The sequence below is a fragment of the Gorilla gorilla genome, chromosome 13 (assembly GCF_029281585.2).
Source record: "Gorilla gorilla gorilla isolate KB3781 chromosome 13, NHGRI_mGorGor1-v2.1_pri, whole genome shotgun sequence".
NCBI classification, from domain to species: domain Eukaryota; kingdom Metazoa; phylum Chordata; class Mammalia; order Primates; family Hominidae; genus Gorilla; species Gorilla gorilla.
Window position 1 is genome coordinate 80,507,840 of NC_073237.2, and position 22,663 is coordinate 80,530,502.

The window sequence follows — 22,663 nt, forward strand, 5'->3', positions numbered from 1 at the left end:
AGGTTTAATCTTTTTCCACATAAAGTTAATATTTGGGGGAATCCCTGAAAAAAAAAAAGACAGTGGTATCCCTAACCATCTTTGTTATTTACCTGCTAATAAAATGCCCCAGATGATGTGCCGAAGAGTGGTTTTGTGTTTCCTACAGAAACCACATACCGTGTCATACCTCCTTTCCAAACACCTGCAACATAAAAGCAAAAAGGCAGGGAGAAGTAAACACCAAAAACATGAAATAAACTGCATGGTGAGGCTAGATTAAGCTTTGTAAACTAAGAAGGCAAACAAACACATGTGTGAGGCGTATGTCTTACAAAATAGAAATGGGAAACTCATTTCATTTTAGACTAGAGTCAGCCATGATCATGACCATTCAGTGATCACCATCATTGAATAAGTGTGCCAAGCCCTGAGGGATTAGAGAGGTGCAGACAACATGCTCCTGGGAACAGAGCAGGGGAGATGGATATCTAACCAAAGCTGAAATAGTCACAGGAAGAGAGTGTTTCTGGCACACTATGAGATCCTCTGTTAGCTTTTAACCAATGGTTATTACGTGTTTATTGTTAGAAAATAAAAAGCCGAGGAACTCTGTCATCCCTCTTGGTTTGGCAAAGTTTGAGCAAGTTGGTGGCACTCTGTCCCCCATCACCATCCCCATTAGTCCAAAACTGATTGACTTCATGGGGTGTGCTTAAAATGCAAAGTCGGATTTCCTGGATGTTAGGGCTATTAACCAATGGGTTGTCACAGCTTTCTCAGAAAACTCTGGAGTTGTTGGAATGTCTTTATTTCCATCCAGGGCTTTGTTATGGGCTGGGTGGGTAGTGTGTGAGTAATGTGTAGGTTGGGTCATGTCTTCGGAGGAGGATCGTGTCCAGCAGTTCCCCAGGAGTGAGCTGGGAGGCCAGGGTCATAGCCACATGGCTCTCCTCTCCTTCTTTGGGGATCTTCTCATTCCTGTGTGATGCCTCTTTCTTTGGAGGCCTCTCCTTCTCCCACTTGAGTCTGGGTGGAAGGAACTTCTTGCACATTTCCCCATTGTCCCCTCCAGGCCACGGGATAGCACTTCTAAAAATGACCATTTCTCCTCCCGTATAGATGATTCCCAAACTCCAGGACCTCAAAGGATGTGGCCCCAAGCTGGGAGACCTGCACTCCCCTTGGCCAGTGCCTCCACTACCCCGCCTTCCAACAGTCTCGCCTGCACCTCCAAGTCAGCTTCCTCTCAAGCTTTGGGGCACAGCTCAAGCTTTTGACTTCTAAAAAGTCTTCTTGCATTTCCTCAGACAGATACATGCCTCTGAACTTTATTCTTACTGTCTTCTTTGATTGTGTTTTGTTATGAACCCATTACTGACCCATTCCAGTAGCAGGAAATATTGGTTATTTGGTTAATAACCAGTCTTTTGGTTATCTAGGCTGAATAATTCCCAACCCATTAACCTTAGTGAAACCTGAGTGCCTCTGACCACACAAGAGAATTTCTCAGTCCCCCAGGGCCGGAGACCCTGGAGAACAGATGTCTATGAGCCATACAGCGCTATGAGTAGAACGTTGGATATTAAGGATGTTCAACAGACATGTATTGATTGATAGATGAATGAAATGGGAGTAAATATTGCTTATCTGAAACAGTATTTTACAGCTCTGAGTTGGGGATCCATTAGCGGGTTATGAAGCCCACATAGTAACCACTATTAAAATAGAAGGGGGCCAGGTGTGGTGGCTCATGCCTGTAATCCTAGCACTTTGAGAGGCCAAAGTAGGAGGATTATTTGAGCCCAGGAGTTTCAGACCAGCCTGGGAAACACAGTGAGACCTTGTCTCTACAAAAAAAAAAAAAGCTTGGTGTGATGGCACAAACCTGTGGTCCCAGCTGCATGGGAAAATCACTTGAGCCCGAGAGGTCAAGGCTGCAGTGAGCTGTGATTGTGTCACTGCACCCCGTCTCAACCAAAAAAAAAAAAAAAAAAAGGCCAGGCGCGGTGGTTCAAGCCTGTAATCTCAGCACTTTGGGAGGCCAAGGCGGGTGGATCAACTGAGGTCAGGAATTTGAGACCAGCCTGGCCAACATGGTGAAACCCTGTCTCTACTAAAAATACAAAAATTAGCTGGGTGTGGTGGCACAGGCCTGTAATCCCAGCTATTCGGGAGGCTGAGGCAGGAGAATCGCTTGAATCTAGGAGGTGGAGGTTGCAGTGAGCCAAAATTGTGCCACTGGATTCCAGCCTGGGAGGCAGAGTGAGACTCCATCTCAAAAAAAAAAAAAAAAAAAAAAAAAAAAAAATTAAATTTAATTTAATTTAAATTAAAACCAAAAGAAAGAATAAAAGTATCAAAAGTATCATAGTGTATCATTCATACATAAGAACAATAGGTATCACTTCATGAAATGTTCATCGTTATGTATGTGTGTGAATATGTATACTGAGAGTTAGAAACAGTGCTCTAGAAAATATTGGGTGAATAAAAGTGTAGTGAAGACATTTTTTCATGGTCTGATTTAGGAAAGGCTAATGATGTATTATTCTCAGTTGAAGATATATTAAGAAGCAGCAGCAGCAGAGGGTGATATTTAATAGGGTACATTCACATACTGTAGGTTGACTCTATCAGGTTCTTTAATTGCAGGGAATGTGTGTAGTCCATTGTGGCAATCTGACTTCTGCATAAAGCAGAGTAGCTAAAAGTAGACACTTTGGTCATTTGGTTATCTAGGCTGAATAATTCCCAACCTCCTGATGGCTGTTTCAGTCTCATTAACATTAGTGAAACCTGAGTACCTCTGACCACCCAAGAGAATTTCTCAGTACCTCCGGGTCAGAGACTCATAAAGTAAAATGGAGGATAAAACTTTGCTATGTTTCTGATATGGTAAATATTTGGGATGATGTATATGTGACAAGAGCTGCCAACCCTAATTCTGGCCAACTCCAGAGATATCTTCTGATACATATAACAAAGTTCCTCCTGTAGTCCCAGCTACTTGCGAGGCTGAGGTGGGAGGATCACCTAAGCCCAGGAGGTCGAGGCTGCAGTGAGCTTGACAGATCTCATGACAGGGTCTTGCTCTGTTGCCCAGGCTGGACAGAATAGATTTAAATTAAAATATATTTCTGGCCGGGCATAGTGGCTCACACCTGTAATCCCGGCACTTTGGGAGGCTGAGGCAAGCAGACCACCTGAGGTCAGGAGTTCAAGACCAGCCTGGCCAACATGGTGAAACCCTGTCTCTACTAAAAATGCAAAAATTAGCCAGGCACGATGGTGCATGCCTGTAATCCCAGCTACTCGGGAGGCTGAGGCAGGATAATTGCTTGAACCTGGGAGATGGAGGTTTCAGTGAGCTGAGATTGTGCCACTGCACTCCAGCCTGGGCAACAGAGCAAGACTCCGTCTCAAAAAAAAAAAAATTAAAATCTATTTCTAGATTTAAAATTAGCACGACTGAACTCCAGCCTATGCAACAGAGTAAGCCCCTGCCTCTAAAAAAAAAAAAAAGAAAAATTTCCTCAGAGACATAGGAATGCAAGTCAAATTTAAGTAGGACTATAGAAGATGGACAAATACTGTAGTGTTATGATAAGGCAGACAATCCTGGACTAGGAATCAGAAGCTGAGATCGTGACCTAGTTCTCTTCCTCTCCTAGTTGACTTGGGGAAGCCACTTCTCTGAGGTTCATTTTTCTGGTGCAAAAAATAAAGATACTAATCTTGCGTCTCCTACCTTACGGAGTTGTAAGAACTTGGAGTACTTTGAGGCTGTTACAAGGTAAGAGAAATCGTTTGTTGGGATTTAAAGTGGATTGGGTTTTGAGCGATCAGTTGCTATTGATTGACATTGAGAAGATGAATTAACTGCATTCATATGGACCGGAGCAATTATTTGGTAATTTACACTTTTAATTAGAAGACTGTCCTGGCTGAATTTAAATCTGCATATTGGGTTCCCAGAACATCAGCAGTTTGAATTGGCCACATTGATCATCTTAAAGCTTCATTAATTTTTCTGGAAAGGGTGTTGGGTAGGGAGGGTAGATGGATGGGTGGTGACAATCTCTAATAAATTATAATAAGTGTTAAAAATCAAATGGGAGGCCTGGCGCCATGGCTCACGCTTGTAATCCCAACACTTTGGGAGGTCGAGGTGGGTGGATCATTTGAGGTCAGGAGTTCGAGACCAGCCTGGCCAACATGGTGAAACCCAGCCTCTACTAAAAATACAAAAATTAGCCAGGCGTGGTGGCATGCGCCTGTAGTCCCAGCTACTCGGGAGGCTGAAATGGGAGAATCGCTTGAACTTGGGAGGCGGAGGTTGCAATGAGCCGAGATCGCATCACTGCACTCCAGCCTGGGTGACAAAGTGAGACTCTATCTCAAAAAAAAAAAAAAAAAAAAAAAAAAAAATCAAATGGGGATAAAACAAAGTAATAAAACCAAATGGGAGGTAGGCTTGGTTATTTCCCTGTTTTAAAGACTGTACCCTTTTTGTTGCATCTCCTCATCATCATCCTCCATGTCTTCTTTGTTTCTTGGAGAATCCTGCTCAACTGTGACCTGTTCTTCATCCTGGAAATCAAACATTGGAGCAGAGATGGAATAATGAGCATCCTGGGCATAATGGACCCTGGTTTCATTGCTCAGAACTCGGGCAAAGAACTTTCAATAGGTCCTTTTAAATTATTATGCAAGAAGACGGCTCCTATTATCTACTGCACAGACATTTTTTTTCCCGGCTTATAATCTCACACAAAAAATGCCAGGTTCATATTGAACTCTTCCTTTCCTTCCAAAGGAGCTGTTGGTATTTTCTCCTTTTCTTAAGGGAACAGGCTCATATTTGTGCTTTTTGCTCCTGTCTCTCTTGTAATCAATCAACCCCATCTCTGTTTTCAGCCAAGTACTAAATGAAGTTAATACCAGGAGCTGCATAAATCTCCCCTAGTACTCTGCCAGCCCCGGTTTCCAAATGACAGAGACCAAAGCTGGATTTATTTCCCCGGCAGCCCAAGGCTTGGTCTGCGAATATGAACACTAGCTTGGCACCTTCAAGAGCCAATAAGCCTCCCCTTGGGAACTAGGATCCTTTTATCAGTTGGGCTAAAGGGGACTATTTCCCTTACTCAGCTAGTCCTTGCTCTAATTAATTGAGTGTAGGATATCTCTGGCCCATTTTTTCATGGACAATCTTTCTAGGTACAGTCTGAGCTCTCAAATGTCCATGACCCATCCTATTTCCAGGATGGCAGAGGATTTCCTACCTGTCTCCAGTCTCCAATAATGTCTCAAATAATAAGCCTGGCTCTTGTAACCAATGGTACAGAAGCTGGTGGGGGAGGAAATAGATGGAGGTGGAGCAGTTTGAGTGTGCTCAAAGAAGTATAATGTCAAATCTCAGCACTTGTCTTCTGTCATATCCAATGTGGCCTTTGATTCTCTTTAACAGAAATCATAGAAATAAATCATTAGTGTGTGTCTGAGATGAAAGAATTCTGAAAAATCCTATAATTCCACGAGGCCAAACTCCATTGTTCTTCTGATTCAGATTACCTTCATTTTCTGGGCTGGACCCTAGGAACAAGGAAGGTGCGAGGATAATTGTAAGAGAGACCAGCTGAGTCCAAGCTGCAGCTTCTGAGGAGGGGCTGGAGTTGAGTCTTATTTATTTATTTATTTCTATCTAATTCCCAGCTTAGCCAATAGTCAATGTTTGGTAAATATTTGATTTAAATGGTCATCATTATTATTTTCTTGCAGTGAAAGTACACCAAGTTACCTGCTATCTATGGTATATCTAACATTACTATTGTTGTCTCTTATTTTTCCATCTTTTCTCATGTTTTAAAAACAACAGCTACAAATCTCCCTTGACTCCCACAATCATGGGACATCTGCACCGCTCTTTCCTTTCACAGCCAGGCCGTTGGAGAGAGTTGTGTTTACTCTTTGGAGGTCACTTCCTCACACCCTGCCCACTTCTCTACCCACTGTGATTGTGCTTCTGCTGAATGCATCCTGCCAATGTCACCCAAGGCCCATTGCTATCAAATCCAGTAGCTACTCCTCAGCCTTCATATCCCCATTTATAATTGAAAAATATCTAAATTTTTGTTTTTATGAAAAAAATATTTTAAAAATATTTTTAAAAGAGCAGTTTTAAGTTCACAGCAAAATGGAGCTGAAAGTATAGAGATTTTTCATGTATTGTCTACCCACCCTCACCTTCCCCACTATCAAATGAACCCAGAGAAGTACATTTGTTACAACTGAGGAGCCTACATGGACACATCACCATCACCCAAAGTCTACAGTGAGACTCTCTTGGTCTTGTACATTCTATGGGTTTGGACGCATGTATGATGGCATGTATCCACCATTGTAGTATCAGGCATACTAGTTTCATGGCCCTAAAAATCTTCTTATAGCCAGGCGTGGTCACTCATGCCTGTAATCCCAGCACTTTGGGAGGCCAAGGTGGGCAGATCACAAGGTCAGGAGATCAAGACCATCCTGGCCAACATGGTGAAACCCCATCTCTACTAAAAATACAAAAAAAAAATTAGCTGGGCACAGTGGCGGGCGCCGGTAATCCCAGCTACACGGGAGGCTGAGGCAGGAGAATCACCTGAACCCGGGAGGTGGAGACTGCAGTGAGCTGAGATTGTGCCACTGCACTCCAGCCTGCTGACAGAGCGAGATTCCATCTCAAAAAAACAAAAAAAACCACACTTCTTATTTGTCCCTACCACCCCCTGATGCCTTGAAAGCACTATTTACTGTCTCCATAGTTTTGCATTTTCCAGAATGTCGTATAGTTGGGATCGCACAATAGGTAGCCATTTTAGATTGGCTTCTTTTACCCAGTAATGTACATTTAAGGCTCCTTCATGTCTTTTCATGGCTTGATAGTTCATTTCTTTTTAGTGCTGAAAGACACTGCATGTCTGGATGTACCACAGTTTATTTATTCATTCACCTACTGAAGGACATTTTGGTTTCTTCCAAGTGTTGGCAATTACAAATAAAGCTGCTCTAAACATCCATGTGTAGGTTTTTATGTGGACATAAGTATTGTTTTCTTTTTTGTTTGTTGAAGAATACTTAGTGGAGTGAACATTTTTTTACAATCAATTAAGCAAAATAGACAGTTACCAAACACTGTACTATGCATGGTATGATTCCAATACAGATGACATATGCATGTGGGTGTATGTTTGCATTAAAAAAGGCTGTGTTCCAAAATGTTAGGCACTGACTTTTTTTTCTTGAATTACAAGCCTTTTTTGGTTTTCCAAATTTTGCTACAATAAATTTTCCAAATTGTCTACTTTAAAAAAAGTGATTCTTTTACCACGAGAAAACTCCTCACAAAATGACACACTAGTGGGCACCCCAAATTCCTTTTTTTTTTTTTTTTTGAGAGTCTCGCTCTGTCGCCCAGGCTAGAGTACAGTGGTGCCATCTCGGCTCACTGCAACCTCTACCTCCTGGGTTCAAGTGATTCTCCTGCCTCAGCCTCCCGAGTAGCTGGGATTACAGGCACATGCCACCACGCCCAGCTAATTTTTGTATTTTTGGTAGAGATGGGGTTTCACCATGTTGGCCAGGCTGGTCTTGAACTCCTGACCTCAAGTGATCCGCCCGCCTCAGCCTCCCAAAGTGCTGGGATTACAGGCATAAGCCACCGTGCCCAGCCCTGAATTACCTTTTAAGGGGTGACCTACATGGGTAATTTGTTCACCTTTTTTGCAACAGGAAGCCATGTTTAAACTCCTGTCCAGAATTCAACATGTAAGTGAAATTAAGCAAGAGTCCCAAGGACTGGTATAAAGCTACTAAGGAATGCGAGAGCATGATGGACCCAGATTTAGGACCATAGTAGAGGGTTCCTCTTGTTTCTGTCATTTACGTTAAAGCTCAGATGCTTTTGTCTAAGCCAATGCCTTTTTCCTTGAGATGGAGCTTGGAACTCCTAATAGTGAAGTGATGCTTCCCATCAGGGAACTCTGAGGACAGGTGGATAAAAACAAAATCTCTTTGTTTGGGCGTGTGTGTTTTCTTTACGACTATGCCCCCACACGCTTTAATTACCACTTAATCTGTTCCTCTGCGTGCCAGTGGGGCGCCATGCTTTCTGTGCCCACTGTTCTCAGGTGCCTGTTGCGCAGCGGTTGCCATGGTACTAGAGTCACGCACCACAGTCTTGCTGTACCTGTTTGGTGTTTGTGTGCTCCCTGCTTTGCACAGCTCTGCTTCTTATTGAGTTGTTTCCTGATGTGTTCTCGTTCTCAAGAAAGTTTTCTTCATTCTAAGAAAAAAGTGCAGATTGAAAAAATAAAAAGTTACAGCCAAAAGACAGATGTTCTTTCATGAAAAGTACCTAGAGGAATTTGGAGGATGAGACAAACAAAGATTAGGTGTTCAGGTGAAGCATCTGATTCAACAAACAGCTGACAAATCCTGGGCTTGTAAAGAAACAGATGATGGGCTGGGCACAGTGGTTCGTGCCTGTAATCCCAGCATGATGGGAGGCCGAAGTGGGAGGGGAGAACAGCCTGGGCAAAATCCTGTGTCTACTAAAAATATAAAAATTAGCTGGGCGTGGTGTTGTGCACCTATAATCCAAGCTACTTGGGAGGCTGAGGTGGGAGAACTGCTTGAGCCCCAGAGGCAGAGGTTGCAGTGAGCTGAGATCATGCCACTGCACTCCAGCCTGGGCGACAGAGCAAGACTCTACCTGAAAAAAAAAAAAAAGAAAAGAAAGTAAAGAAAAGAAACATATGACTTTTGCTTTGTTTTGTTCTGATACAAAAGTGGTCCAGGGAAAGAGAGGAATGAGGACAATTGCCCTCATCTAGGCCTGATAACTTTCCAATAGGCAGAGCTGGGACCAGGGGCAGGTTTCCACTCTCCTTTCTATCACATCACACTGATTTTCAACTTATAAAATGAACTAAAACGTGGTAAACCATAGGCTGAATAGCCTTATTCTTAGATGTTAGATTTACGAAATGTTGAAATGGGTTTTTTTTGGTTTAAAGCAATCTCTGGTAGTAATGATCATAAGAAAAATGCCCTTTTTTGTGTGTGTGTGAGGCTGTCTTGATTTTACTTTAAGGAACTGAACGAGATTTGCTCTTATAGGGCTGTCCGGACCCCTCAGCTGCTGTTTCCAGAAGTGACAAACACTGGACCTGTCTCCTGTCTCTTTTATCTTTTTTGAGGTATCTAATATTTCTCCCATCTCATTTCAACTTGCCCTTTTCTAGAGTGAGGTAATGGATAAATGGTGTCAGGAAATGCCTTCTGTTAGCCCAAGGACTATGACTGCGTCTTCAAAGACCAAGTGTATGACTCTAATTTTAACTTAGATCTCTGACTGGCCCCAGGAATCCAGCAAATATTGCAATTCCAAGTTGTATTGCATTTTCTACTTACTGAAACACAAGAATGAATAAACATGAAAAAAAAGTTACAGTACAAGATTCATGCATCAAAGTATTGTGCCATACTTCCTTTTTTGTTACAGTTGCTTATATCCTACAGTTCTTTGCATATAGCAGACACTAACAATGTTCTGAATTAATGACCCACAGTAATTTTAATGTTGCATTAGCACAGCAATGTAGTACCTTTGGGTTCTTGGTATAAAAATACAGCATGGGCTGGGTGTGGTGGCTCACGCCTGTAATCCCAGCACTTTGGGAGGCCAAGGCGGGCGGATCACGAGGTCAGGAGATTGAGACCATCCTGGCTAACATGGTGAAACCCCCCGTCTCTACTAAAAATACAAACATTAGCTGGGTGTAGTGGCAGGTGCTTGTAATCCCAACTACTTGGGAGGCTGAGGCAGGAGAATTGCTTGAACCTGGGAGGCAGAGGTTGCAGTGAGCTGAGATCACACCACTCTGCACTCCAGCCTGGGTGATAGAGCGAGACTCAGTCTCAAAAAACAAACAAACAGCATGAAAAGAAAAAAATATACATAGTGTGGGAAGATGACAGAATGTTGCTAATTGCTGAAGTTGGCTGACAGGTACCCGGAGAATCATTTTATTATTCTCCTACTTTGGTGGATGCTAAAATGTTCCTTAATACTAAGTTAAAAATAAAACCAAGCATGAGTTGGTGGAGTAAAAGGACACAGGTCACTGAGGGGCTAGTCCTTAGGGTCCCTACTGAGCAGGCCACATTGTCTCAAGTCTTAACTCCCTCATTCATACAACACAGTTTGGATTTGGGGTTCTTGCGGATCCTTCCGGAATCCTGACATTTTCTAATTCTATTAGGAGATTCAGCTTCTTGACGTTGATTCCTCCTGCCACCTGGTGGCAGGATCTGAAAACTACTGGTGGAACACGGGTGGATCCTACGTTTTTAAAGTTAATGAAAGTGGAAGGTGTGTGTATTGAGGGATAGAGTGGGCACTCCTTTAAGTGGCAACAAGAGCACGTGTGGTTTTGTTCTCCACTGTGTAATAGTCTTATTTTGCCCCCAACAGAGTCTACGCCTTGGCCTTTTAGTATTTTCTGGAAGAACGATATCTCCCACTTGAGGATTTCCAACAGAATTAGTGGGGTTATTGTGGATATTGACTGGTACCTGGAAAATGACCATTAAGACAACTGTCTTTCTTCTTCTTTTTAAATTAGAGTCGTGGGGCTGTGATATGGGGCCCCAGATAATGTCTTAGCTCAATGTTTCTTTCCATTTATTTAGCAACACACATTACTAAATACCTTTGCACACTTAACGCCCTACAACCACGACTGCGTTCTCATGGTAAAATCTATCCCTCTGTTGAATGTGTAAGAAAGGTGAGGGAATTGCATTGTGAGTATGTCTAGGCCGTTTACAGCTCACACATTTAATTTCTCTAGTTAGTTTTAGTTGTTAGGTGTGCTAAAAGATGAGGGTCCTGATTGAGCCCCCTTTGAAAGGACAGCCTATTAACCAGGAGTACATTGTGCCTGGGGTTTGTTTCCCACCATCTCTTTGATCTTGCACTTTCTATGTGGCTATTACAGGGAGGCAGAGATGGACAGAGGCATTTTTATTTTCTTCCTTTCATTCACTTTCTAAACCATATAATAACTTCTAGAACACTGGAAATTTCTAAAATGACTCCCCTATTTGTGGTATCCCTTTTCAAAGAATGTTAGCTGACACGTGGTCACCTAGGAAAAAGATTACATATCCAAGCTTCCCTTGCAACTAGGTTCTGGCAACGAAATGAAAGTAGAACCGGTGCCCTGTTGGGGGCAGCTTGGGGAATGTTCCGCCAGGGATGGCTGGCAGGTGCACTTGTTCCTTTTTGTCATTTCCTCTGTGTTGCTGCCCAGTGTGAGGATGGTTCCAACTGGACCATGGATACAAGGCCCACATCCTTGTGATGTCAGGGTGCTGAGTTGGGAGGAACTTGGGTCCCTGGAAGCCTTGAGCAGGAGGCTCACCCCGGCTCTGTACCATCCACCTCAACTTTATTGGGATGAAACTAACTTTTCTCTTGTTACTTTTGGTTTTTGCTTTTATTTTGCACCAAATGATACAGTATTTAGTAGACAGGAGACACTGTATAAAACTCTTGTCTGGGCGTGGTGGCTTACGCCTGTAATCCCAGCACATTGGGAGGCCAAGGCGGGCGGATGATGAGGTCAGGTGTTCGAGACCAGCCTGGCCAATATGGTAACACCTCGTCTCTACTAAAAATACAAAAGTTAGCTGGGCATGGTGGCGGGCACCTGTAGTCCCAGCTACTTGGGAGGCTGAGGCAGAAGAATCGCTTGAACCAGGGAGGCGGAGGTTGCAGTGAGCCAAGATCGTACCACTGCACTCCAGCCTGGGCAACAGAGCAAGACTCCATCTCAAAACAACAACAACAACAACAACAACAACTCCAAGAGGCCTATGAGGTGGGTACCATGATCCATATTTTCACAGATGAGGAAACTGAGGCAAAGATAAGTAAATCACTTGATTGGGTTGTGTAGCCAGAAATGGCTGGGGTAGAATCTCAGCCCAGACTGTCCCTCCCCAGACCATCTTGTGCCTGTAGAGGAGTGATTCTTTGGGCCTGGTGAAGATCAAAAGACACAGTAGTCTGCCTAGGAATTAAATTCCGTTTGGAAATTAGAATTTAGAAAGCCTGATTTGAACTCCAGATATTAAAAGACAAAGGTATAAATTATAGAAGTGTTGAAAGTTCCAGAGAAGCTTGTGGCCACTTTTAGCTACACCTAGGCTCTGTGGTCATTTCTCAAGCCACAGTAGTGGTCTTCCTGCCCTGTACGCTGGTTTTAAGTGGAATATATCCTTTGAGTAACATGGGTGGAGACTCCTGCCTCTGTGGACGTGTCTTGTCATCATGGCTGGTTTGACATTCTTCAGCCTCTCCCTGGCACTGTGCTGTAATCACACAGCCTGGCTTCCATTTCTCAGTTCTTGTGGTGGGGGTTTTTCTGCTGCAGAGGCACCACCACTGTGCTAGGAGAGCCTTTCTTCACTACAGAATTTGCTCTGGCCTGGTTGCCAGAGCAAACTGCATGAGTGGTCTTGCACTCATTCAGTGGTCTTGCTTCTTGTGGGAATGGAGGCAGTACCTACCTAACAAAGTTGAGTGGCTCCATCCAGTGGCACACATAGTAAGTGCTCATTGACTATTAAGTTAATTTCATGGTTTAGTTTGCTTCTCGCTTGTTCTGGGGCATTTACAGTCGTGTTGTCCTCTGTATTTGAAATTAGACTTATCAAAATCAACATCTGTTTGGTGAATCTGATCTCTCAAAATTGTTTGGGATCATCCCCCACTTCAACTCTTTTTTTACTCTTACCATCTACCAATGTTAAATGTTTTAAGGCCCTTTCTCTGAATGTTATTCTTCGACTGCATGGATTTTGCCTAGGAATGATTGCATTTTCAAAGACTGTATTTTAGAAGTCTTTGATCTTTATCTATTGGTCTTGACTCACTTGGTTCATGTAACTTTCTGGCTCAAGTCTCGGGTGTGCATAATCCTTAGTGTGAGTTAACGGGCACTAGCTAGACCATTCCCCAGAGATGTTCTTGTTTCACCTGCCTGCCTGTGTGGGTTTAGAGGCCAGGTAAGGAGCAGCAGTACCTGTGGCAAGAGACCCAGTGGGCAGCCTGGGGCTCACTGTTACCTCTCAATGCTGAGGGATCTTTGGATTGGGTGCAAGAAGTCAAGTCTCTGTATGCTGCTGTGAGTGGCTGTAACACTAGCAATGTCTATGGCTTCAGAACACTGTTAATATTCTTCCCTTGGGAACTTTGTGAGCCAGGAGGCAGAGGAAACCCGTATGTATGGGAATGTCAGGGAAAGGGGAAAGAGAGAGAGTGCTGTACCCGAAGGAGAAAACTTAAAGGAAGGTTTATAATAAGAGTTTTAAGAAAGTTTAAACATGTGAGTCCTCATAGAGTATGGTTTCCAGGCCGGGCGTGGTGACTCACCCCTGTAATCCCAGCACTTTAGAAGGCTGAGGAGGGTGGATCGCCTGAGGTCAGGAGTTTGAGATCAGCCTGACCAATATGATGAAACCCCATCTCTACTAAAAATACAAAAATTAGCCGGGCGTGGTGGCATGTGCCTGTAATCCCAGCTACTTGGGAGGGTGAGACAGGAGAATCTCTTGAATCTGGGAGGCAGAGGTTGCAGTGAGCTGAGATTGTGCCATTGCACTCCAGCCTGGGCAACAAAAGTGAAACCCTGTCTCAGAAAAAGAAAAAGAAAAAAGAATATGGTTTCCATGAGCTTTCTTGAAGAAACTGCTAGAGGAAGAAGCCATACAAATGATAAATGGAGAAATTATGACAAAAAGAGAGTTAGTACATTTTGAATCTATTTGATAATAAAATCTAAGACGATTCCAGGGATTATGATTCTAGAACAAATTATAAACATTATATCCTCTGCCAATGTAGAAAAAATCATTAGAAGGCTACTTGAAGGGGAAGGAAAAGAAAACGTAGGAGGTAGGATAAGTAGGCCAATTTCCTACTTCAGGTCACGCTGGGCCCTCTTCCCTACTGCAATAGTTTATTACTCACTGAAATCCATCTTCATCACTTTAATGAGTGTTCAGCTTTATTTATCTATGACATTAACCATATCAAGAATAAGACCAAAAGGGCTGAGTTAAATTGTTCCAAATGCATTGATGTATATTTTTATTTCTTCCTTAAATACAGGGTTTCCAGAGCTGGGGGCTAGTTAAAAGTCATCATGGACTGGGTGCAGTGGCTCACACCTGTAATCCCAGAACTTTGGGGGGCTGAGGCAGACGGGTCACTTGGACTCAGGAGTTTGAGACCAGGTTGGGCAACATGGTGAACCGTTGTCTATTTTTTTAAATAAAAACATAAAAATTATTTTGTAAAAAGTCACAAATGCAGAATTGTCTACTCCAAGACACCATTACCCTTGCGGATGTTGGGTTATCTTTCACTCTTATTGTTGCTTTTGATACTTGTGTTGATCATTTGTGTTTATTAACGTGTGACTATTTCAAACTGGCTCTAGTTTCCCATTACTGTTCCTTGCCTTTTTCTGACTTAGGCTGATTTGTTTGAGTAGAGAAAGACACTGCCATAAGAACTTCCTATGCATTTGGGAAGGAGACCAGAGAAGTCTAAAGTCACTCACAGAGAAGCTGGTCCTGAGAGCAATGTGACCACGCCTTCACTCATGACTCTGCCAGCCATGGTGCTGTGCTTTCCCATACACGATATTACTTAACCCCTGACCCCCTTGAACGCTAATATTTGCACCTTTATTAATTTTTTATTGCCCTGCAGCCAAAAATTCATAGATAAGTATCCTTCCTCCATCTTCTAGCTGTACTTTTTACTTATGTTTACTCATTCCAGCCTGGCTTGCACTTTTTTTTTTTTTTTTTTTTGAGACAGATTCTCGCTCTGATGCCTAGGCTGGAGTGCAGTGGCATGATCTTGGCTCACTGCAACCTCAACCTCCCGGGTTCAAGTGATTCTCATGCCTCAGTCTCCTGAGTAGCTGGGACTACAGGCACACGCCACCACACGCTGCTCTTTTTTTTTTGTATTTTTAGTAGAGACAGGATTTTGCCATGATGGCCAGGCTGGTCTTGAACCCCTGGCCTCAAATAATCCACCTGCCTAGGCCTCCCAAAGTGCTGGGATTACAAGCGTGAGCCACCGTGCCTGGCCTGGCCTGCACATTTACTACTCCATGGAAATCACCCTTGCCAAAGACAATGATTTCCATGTCCCTAAATTCAGTTTTCATCATGCACCACAGACTACTTCCTCTTTAAAATGATCTGTCCCTGACTTTTGTGATATCACACTTTATTATTTTCCTCCTTCCACTTAAACCGTTCCTCCTTCCTTTCCTGTGCTGTATCAGCCTTTTATGCTTAACTCTGAATGTTGTATGTGCTTCCCTGGGGCTCTGTCCAACAAATATTTATTGCACACCTACTATGGGACGGACACTGCTTTGGGTGTGGGGGATTGCATATGTGGTCCCTATTCTCAGGGAGTTTCGAAGAAAAGTTGTCGGCTGGGCGCTGTGGCTCACACCTGTAATCCTAGCACTTTCGGAGGCCGAGGAGGGTGGAACACTTGAGGTCAGGAGTTTGAGACCAGCCTGGCCAACATGGCGAAACCCTGTCTCTACTTAAAATACAAAAATTAGCCGAGGGTGGTGGTGGGAGGCTGAGGCAGGAGAATCGCTTGAACCGGGGAGGCAGAGGTTGCAGTGAGCTGAGATTGTGCCACTGAACTCCAGCCTGGGCGACAAGAACAAGACTCCATCTCAAAAGAAAAAAAAAAAAGAAAGAAAGAAAAGCTTTCAACCATGAATTATACAATTGATTACTTAATTATAGTTGTGCTAAAGACTACTAAAAAGTTCAAGGTGCTACTTCTAGGAGTTAATTGGAACAAAGTCCACTGTGTTTGAAGTTGTAAAGATGTGACCTGTTTAGCCACGGTGAACTGGAAATCCTCTCACCAGCACAACACCTTCCAGTAGATGAGAAAGAAGATAAACAAGGATGTAATCTCATTGAATCTATCAGTGGAAACCAAGATTATTCTTACTCTCATTTGCTTCTTAGATTTGTTTTTAATAGGCAAACTCCTAGTCTATCTGAAGGCATCAACTTTCAGACTGTAAGGTGATTATAGATTGTTTTTTGTTTATAAAAATGCTTTCACAATGGGCACGCTAGACCAACAGTGGGAAGTCTTTTTCCTTCAGGGTTCCTGATCCTCAAAATTTGTGAGATTAAGAAACATTATAGGCCGGGCGCAGTGGCTCACGCCTGTAATCCCAGCACTTTGGGAGGCCGAGGAGGGCGGATCACGAGGTCAGGAGATCGAGACCATCCTGGCTAACATGGTGAAACCCCGTCTCTACTAAAAATACAAAAAAATTAGCCAGGCGTGGTGGTGGGCGCCTGTAGTCCCAGATACTCAGGAGGCTGAGGCAGGAGAATCACTTGGACTCGGGAGGCAGAGCTTGCAGTGAGCCGAGATTGTGCCACTGCACTCTAGCCTGGGCAATAGAGTGAGACTCTGTCTCAAAAAAAAAAAAAAAAAAAGAAACATTATACACTGCTGGGCGTGGTGGCTCATGCCTATAATCCCAGCACTTTGGGAGGCTGAGGTGGGTGGATCATGAAGTCAGGAGTTTGAGACCAGCCTGGCCAACATGGTAAAACCCGGTCTCTACTAAAAACACAAAAATTAATCGGGTGTGGTGGTGAGCGCCTGTTATCACAGCTACTCAGGAGGCTGAGGCAGGAGAACTGCTTGAACTCAGGGGGCAGAGGTTGCAGTGAGTTGAGATCATGCCATTGCACTCCAGCCTGGAAGACAGAGCGAGACTCCGTCTCAACAACAACAACAACAACAAGAAACATTATATACTACATATTATTTACAGCACAGTAAAAGGTATTAAGAGGGTAACAACACCTGTCTGTGAAGCAATTTGGTCAGAGTGGTCATGAAATGATTGACTTCTAAATTCAAGAACAGGAAATATGGCTTCAGCTCTTTATTAAATTCTATTGTTGGAATAAGATAGAAGAAGAAGAAAAAGAGAGGGAGAGATAAAGGTAGTGTAAAGAGACATTGGACATCATTAATGACACCTTCATCTTGGAACATCTTGAATAGCCCCTAAGCTAATTCAAAGTCATGTTTTGCTTCTGCTATCATTGGTTTATGCAGCAGGTATCACAACGTGGGATCTTCCTTCCTGTTCTATGAAATCAAACTCAGGTCTACATTTGGAAAAAAGTTGTTTTTGGTGATTTCTAAAATCACCTTGACCATCAAGCTCTTCTTTCCAAAGAGTGCTAAGTAAATAAATGTAAATTACTCAAATTAGAAACACAGAGAATGAGGCCCAGTGTGGTGGCTGATGCCCATAATCCCAGCACTTTGGGAGGCTGAGGTGGGAGGATCATTTGAGGTCAGGAGTTCCAGACCAGCCTGGCCAACATGGAAAAACCCTGTTTTTATTAAAAATACAAAAATTAGCCCAGCATGGTGTTGCATGCCTGTAATCCCAGCTACTTGGGAGACATGAGAATCGCTTGAGCCCAGGAGGTGGAGGTTGCAGTGAGCCAAGATTGTCCACTGCACTCCAGCCTGGGCAACAGAGTAGAAAAGAAAAAAGAAAAAAAAGAAAGAGTGAATTTACAGTATATAAAACATTTAAGAAATGCATTTGACTAAATAGGAAATAGATCAGAATGACTCAAGATGTTAGAAAAATAACTTTGGAAAGTCCTTTGATGAGGCAAGACAAGGACAGCCAAGCTCTCCTGGGCTGGCAGGGACCTAAGGGATTTGAGGTTTTATTTATTTATTTTTTTATATTTTGCTGACATGATGACTACTCAGAGTGGCATGCTGGCAACTTCCATAGTCCTCACATAAATGGATTGCAGTATTTGCTATAGGAAGAGGCAGATTTTACATCTAGGTTTCAAGATTTGGTTTGGCCTGTACCAGCATCCCCAACTAAATGGTTGATTAATAGCTGATATTTGAGCATTTGCTAGGCACCAGTACATTACCTGAATTTCCCAGCAAGTATATGATGTGGAGTATTAGTATACCTATTTTTAGATGAGCAAACAGGTATAGAGAAATAGATGAGTTGCCTAAATGGTGGGCCTGGAAAATCCAGGCAGACTGACTAAAGCCTCAACTCTTCACCTGAAGAACCTATGTTTTGTCATTTTTATGATTCAGTACATGAATTTTTTTTTTTTTTTTGAGACGGAGTCTTGCTCTGTCACCCAGGCTGGAGTGCAGTGGCATGATCTCGGCTCACTGCAACTTCCACCTCCTGGGTTCAAGCAATTCTCCTGCCTCAGCCTCTAGAGTAGCTGGGACTACAGGCGTGTGCCACTGTGCCCGGCTAATTTTTGTATTTTTAGTAAAGACGGGGTTTCATCATGTTGGCCAGGCTGGTCTCGAATTCCTAACCTCGTGATCCGACCCCCTTAGCCTCCCAAAGTGCTGGGATTACAGGCATGAGAAAGAAGATAAACAAGGATATAATTGGGCCACTGTGCCCCACCCCAGTACTTGATTTTTAACACCCCACATCTATCACCCTCCCTTGACCTTCCCCAATGACATCCCCCTCCCCTCCAAATCTGGCTTTCTTCAGAAGCTCATCACTTTCCTCCCTCTCCCATGTCCTCCTTAATGAGAGGCCACTGATCTCTCGCTAAGTTCTAGGCCTTGTACAGTACAGTCACTACTAGAAGCATTACAAGCTACCTCTCCTACTCACTGCTGTGCTTTCTAAATCCTCCCTCTCCTACTTCTTTCTTCCTCTTCTCTGACCTAAAGACCTCATGCTTTGTAGGGGAACAAGGAAGTGATTATGTGGGCCAACAGGAAGCCTAACATTTGCTGGCTCCTAAACATGTCACTGTGGGCACCTTTGTCTCTCTATCCTCTCCTTGCTGGACCCAGCACACCATGTAAATAGACCGGTGCTCCCAACTTGTTTTATCTGTATGGGTCAGATCCTTGATTAAGCAATTTTTCTTTCAAACCTCCCTGGCTGCACAAATTAGGCCAGTACTCTCTAACCAACTTCCTCCTTGCAAATGTTTCTGAACAATGGAGTTTGGTAGATGTGAAAATCAGGGCTCAGTAAATTAAATTAGAAAAATAAAACAGTTTTTTGCTGGATGCCGTGACTCATACCTGTAATCCCAGCACTTTGGGAGGCTAAGGTAGGTGGATTGCTTGAGCTTAGGAGTTCAAGACCAGCCTGGGTAACATGGTGAGACCCTGTCTCTACTAAAAATACAAAAATTAGCCAGGCATGGTGGCATGCACCCATAGTCCCAGCTACTTGGGAGGCTGAGGTGGGAGGATTGCTTGAGCTTCAGAGGCGGAGGTTGCAGTGAGCTGAGATCACACCACTGCACTCCACATCCAGCCTAGGTGACACAGTGAGACCCTGTCTTAAAAAAAAAAAAGTCTTAAAAGCTAGTGAAACTGTAAAGTAATGTGATTGAAAGGCAGGGAAACTGACAGGGGAATAGGACCCGTCAGTGAATGACCGTACATCTTCATAGGTTGTGCTGTTTGGAACCTTTGGTATTCTGTCAAAGTTGAGCAGGTCAGGAGAGTAAGGCAACTGGATCATTAAATAAGCAGATTTGCCTGTCTTGGCCCCTTTTGGACTACAGCTGACCCTCTCCCATGGTATAAAGCAACCTTACCTCACATGAATGGCTTACTTTAGGGCCACGTTTTATGGAGGAATGTTTACCATTACTTTAATTACAACCCCTTATGAGGTTGTTGGCTAGTTTATTCTGGAATGTTCCTGAGTCCACAGAATTTACAAATGTAGTTTTAAGCTTAACTTATCATTGGTTTTGGATTTGAGAAACCAAGATTTTGCAATCAGTGAGGATCCCTGAGGTAAATCAAGAGAACTGGTGTCTATTCCTGTTTGCCTTTCTTTACTACTCTTTTTATCTCCCAGCTAATGCCTCTCCTACCTTTTATTTTTTTTTTTAATGGAGTCCTGTCTTGGAATCCTACCTTCCCATTCTAGGCCTTGATTTTTCCACATAATGTAACATGAAAAAAAAATAGCGCTTGACATGCTAGCTTGGGGATTTATATCTTTTTGTGCCCTACCTAGTATTTTCCTTCCATCTAGCACAGAGCAGTTGCTCAATATACTTTGTTGAATAAATGAATGAAATCATAAAAGTATATAAAATTTTAAATGTTCATTTGAAATGTTCGGAAGATGGAGTGACTCCCTGACCCTGAAAGTAGGTGAGGTCACGTTTTGCCATGAATGAGACTTTCCACAGACTGTGCTGTGTTGGTTTGCCATTGTTTAATTAATTTTAACCAAACGAGCTTTCTGTTTCCAGCTCCTAGCATAATGCCTGGCACAATGTCAATAAATTTTTGTTGAATCAATAATGCCATACTTTATGTCAAAGAGTTTTTGGCCCTCAGAGAAAATGAAAACAAAAAGTTTTGAACCAGGATATTAGAAGGAAGATTGAGAAGTCTTCAGGTGCATTTCCTGGCTTCCTGACTCACCCATTCCCGGTAATCATCCCCTTCCTTACTGAACACTGACTGGTGACTCCTTAGCCAGGTGACTCACAGCATTTTCCTAAGAAATCTCTATCTCCATTTTACTTTCAAACAACACAAGACATGCATACCATTTTATTTTATTTTTTAAATGTCCTTTTAAAGGAAAAAGAAGAGAACTAATCATGCCAAGGCTGTAAGTGGCTTCTTATAAGGACTAGGCTAAATACCTAGTCCTTGTGTGAGGTAGAAGTAGCAGCTATCAAAGATCCAGAATCGTGGCTTTGAGTGGAAATCGTGTTGTGCTTTTGTCTGCCTGTATCTGCAATCATAAGAGAGTTCCAAACTTCTGTGGAATAATACAGATTTGGAATTCATGCTTAATCATTTCTATTCTATATAAAATTCCAGATACACTCACCTTTGATTTTTTTTTTTTTTAATCTGACTAATAAGAGCTCAGGAAGCATCCATGGCCCAGCTTCTCCATTCAACATCAACAATGTCTGAACAAGATGGTTCAGCAGGGACCACCACTATCGTTTTAAAGTAATTAAACGATTTTATTATTTAATTAACGATTAACGATAAACGACTTTATCGTTTAATTAACGATAAACGACTTTATCGTTTAATTAACGATAAACGACTTTATCGTTTAATTAACGATAAACGACTTTATCGTTTAATTAACGATAAACGACTTTATCGTTTAATTAACGATAAACGACTTTATCGTTTAATTAACGATAAACGACTTTATCGTTTAATTAACGATAAACGACTTTATCGTTTAATTAACGATAAACGACTTTATCGTTTAATTAACGATAAACGACTTTATCGTTTAATTAACGATAAACGACTTTATCGTTTAATTAACGATAAACGACTTTATCGTTTAATTAACGATAAACGACTTTATCGTTTAATTAACGATAAACGACTTTATCGTTTAATTAACGATAAACGACTTTATCGTTTAATTAACGATAAACGACTTTATCGTTTAATTAACGATAAACGACTTTATCGTTTAATTAACGATAAACGACTTTATCGTTTAATTAACGATAAACGACTTTATCGTTTAATTAACGATAAACGACTTTATCGTTTAATTAACGATAAACGACTTTATCGTTTAATTAACGATAAACGACTTTATCGTTTAATTAACGATAAACGACTTTATCGTTTAATTAACGATAAACGACTTTATCGTTTAATTAACGATAAACGACTTTATCGTTTAATTAACGATAAACGACTTTATCGTTTAATTAACGATAAACGACTTTATCGTTTAATTAACGATAAACGATATGGAGATTTCGTTTTTCTTTCTTTTTTTTTTTTTTTTGAAATGGAGTCTTGCTCTGTTGCCCAGGCTAGAGTGCGGTGGCACGATGTTGGCTGACTGCAACCTCTGCCTCCTGGGTTCAAGCAATTCTCCTGACTTCCTGACTCAGCCTCCGTAGTAGCTGGGATTACAGGTGGGATATCAGATATCGATATCTCCATATCGATAAACGATATGGAGATAAACGAGTGGAGATTTTATCATCAGTAATAAAAAATAAAACTGGAGCCTACTGGTACCAAGGTTATCAAAAGAAAAAAACAAAACAAAAAACAAAACAAAACCTAGAGCTTGAGAACCAGTCTTGATTCTATCCTAACTGAAGTAACAGCATTTTTCTGAAACCTCCCTGCAGCCTACTCTCTGAAGGTTGGGGATATGCTTGCAGAACATGTTGCCTTGTGAGCCAATTAAAGCCTGTGGCTTCATGGCTGAATTGGGGATTTTCCAATCATTCCTGACATGACATCCTTGTGGCAATCTGTCTAGGCCTACAGATGGATTAAAAACAACAACAACAACAACAACAACAACAAACAAGTCTTACTCTCTGTTCAATCAAAACATAACACCTCAGGCCAAGTGTGGTGGCTCATGCCTGTAATCCCAGCTCTTTGGCAGCCAATGTGGGGAGATCACTTGAGGTCAGGAGTTTGAGACCAGCCTGGCCAACACGGTGAAATCCCATC

The 22,663-nt window shown here is 42.4% G+C and overlaps 1 protein-coding gene across 1 annotated transcript in view; it reads right to left on the minus strand.

Annotated features, from left to right (window-relative positions):
* The window catches only part of SLC28A3 (solute carrier family 28 member 3), a 65,930-nt gene that overhangs the window by 29,366 nt on the left and 13,901 nt on the right, over positions 1-22,663 (minus strand). The window contains exons 2-4 of the mRNA XM_055350883.2: positions 8,216-8,311; positions 4,487-4,572; positions 93-184 (exon numbers count right to left, since the gene is read on the minus strand). Of these exons, the coding sequence (XP_055206858.2) occupies positions 93-184; positions 4,487-4,572; positions 8,216-8,311 (274 nt within the window). The remainder of the gene's footprint in view (positions 1-92; positions 185-4,486; positions 4,573-8,215; positions 8,312-22,663) is intronic.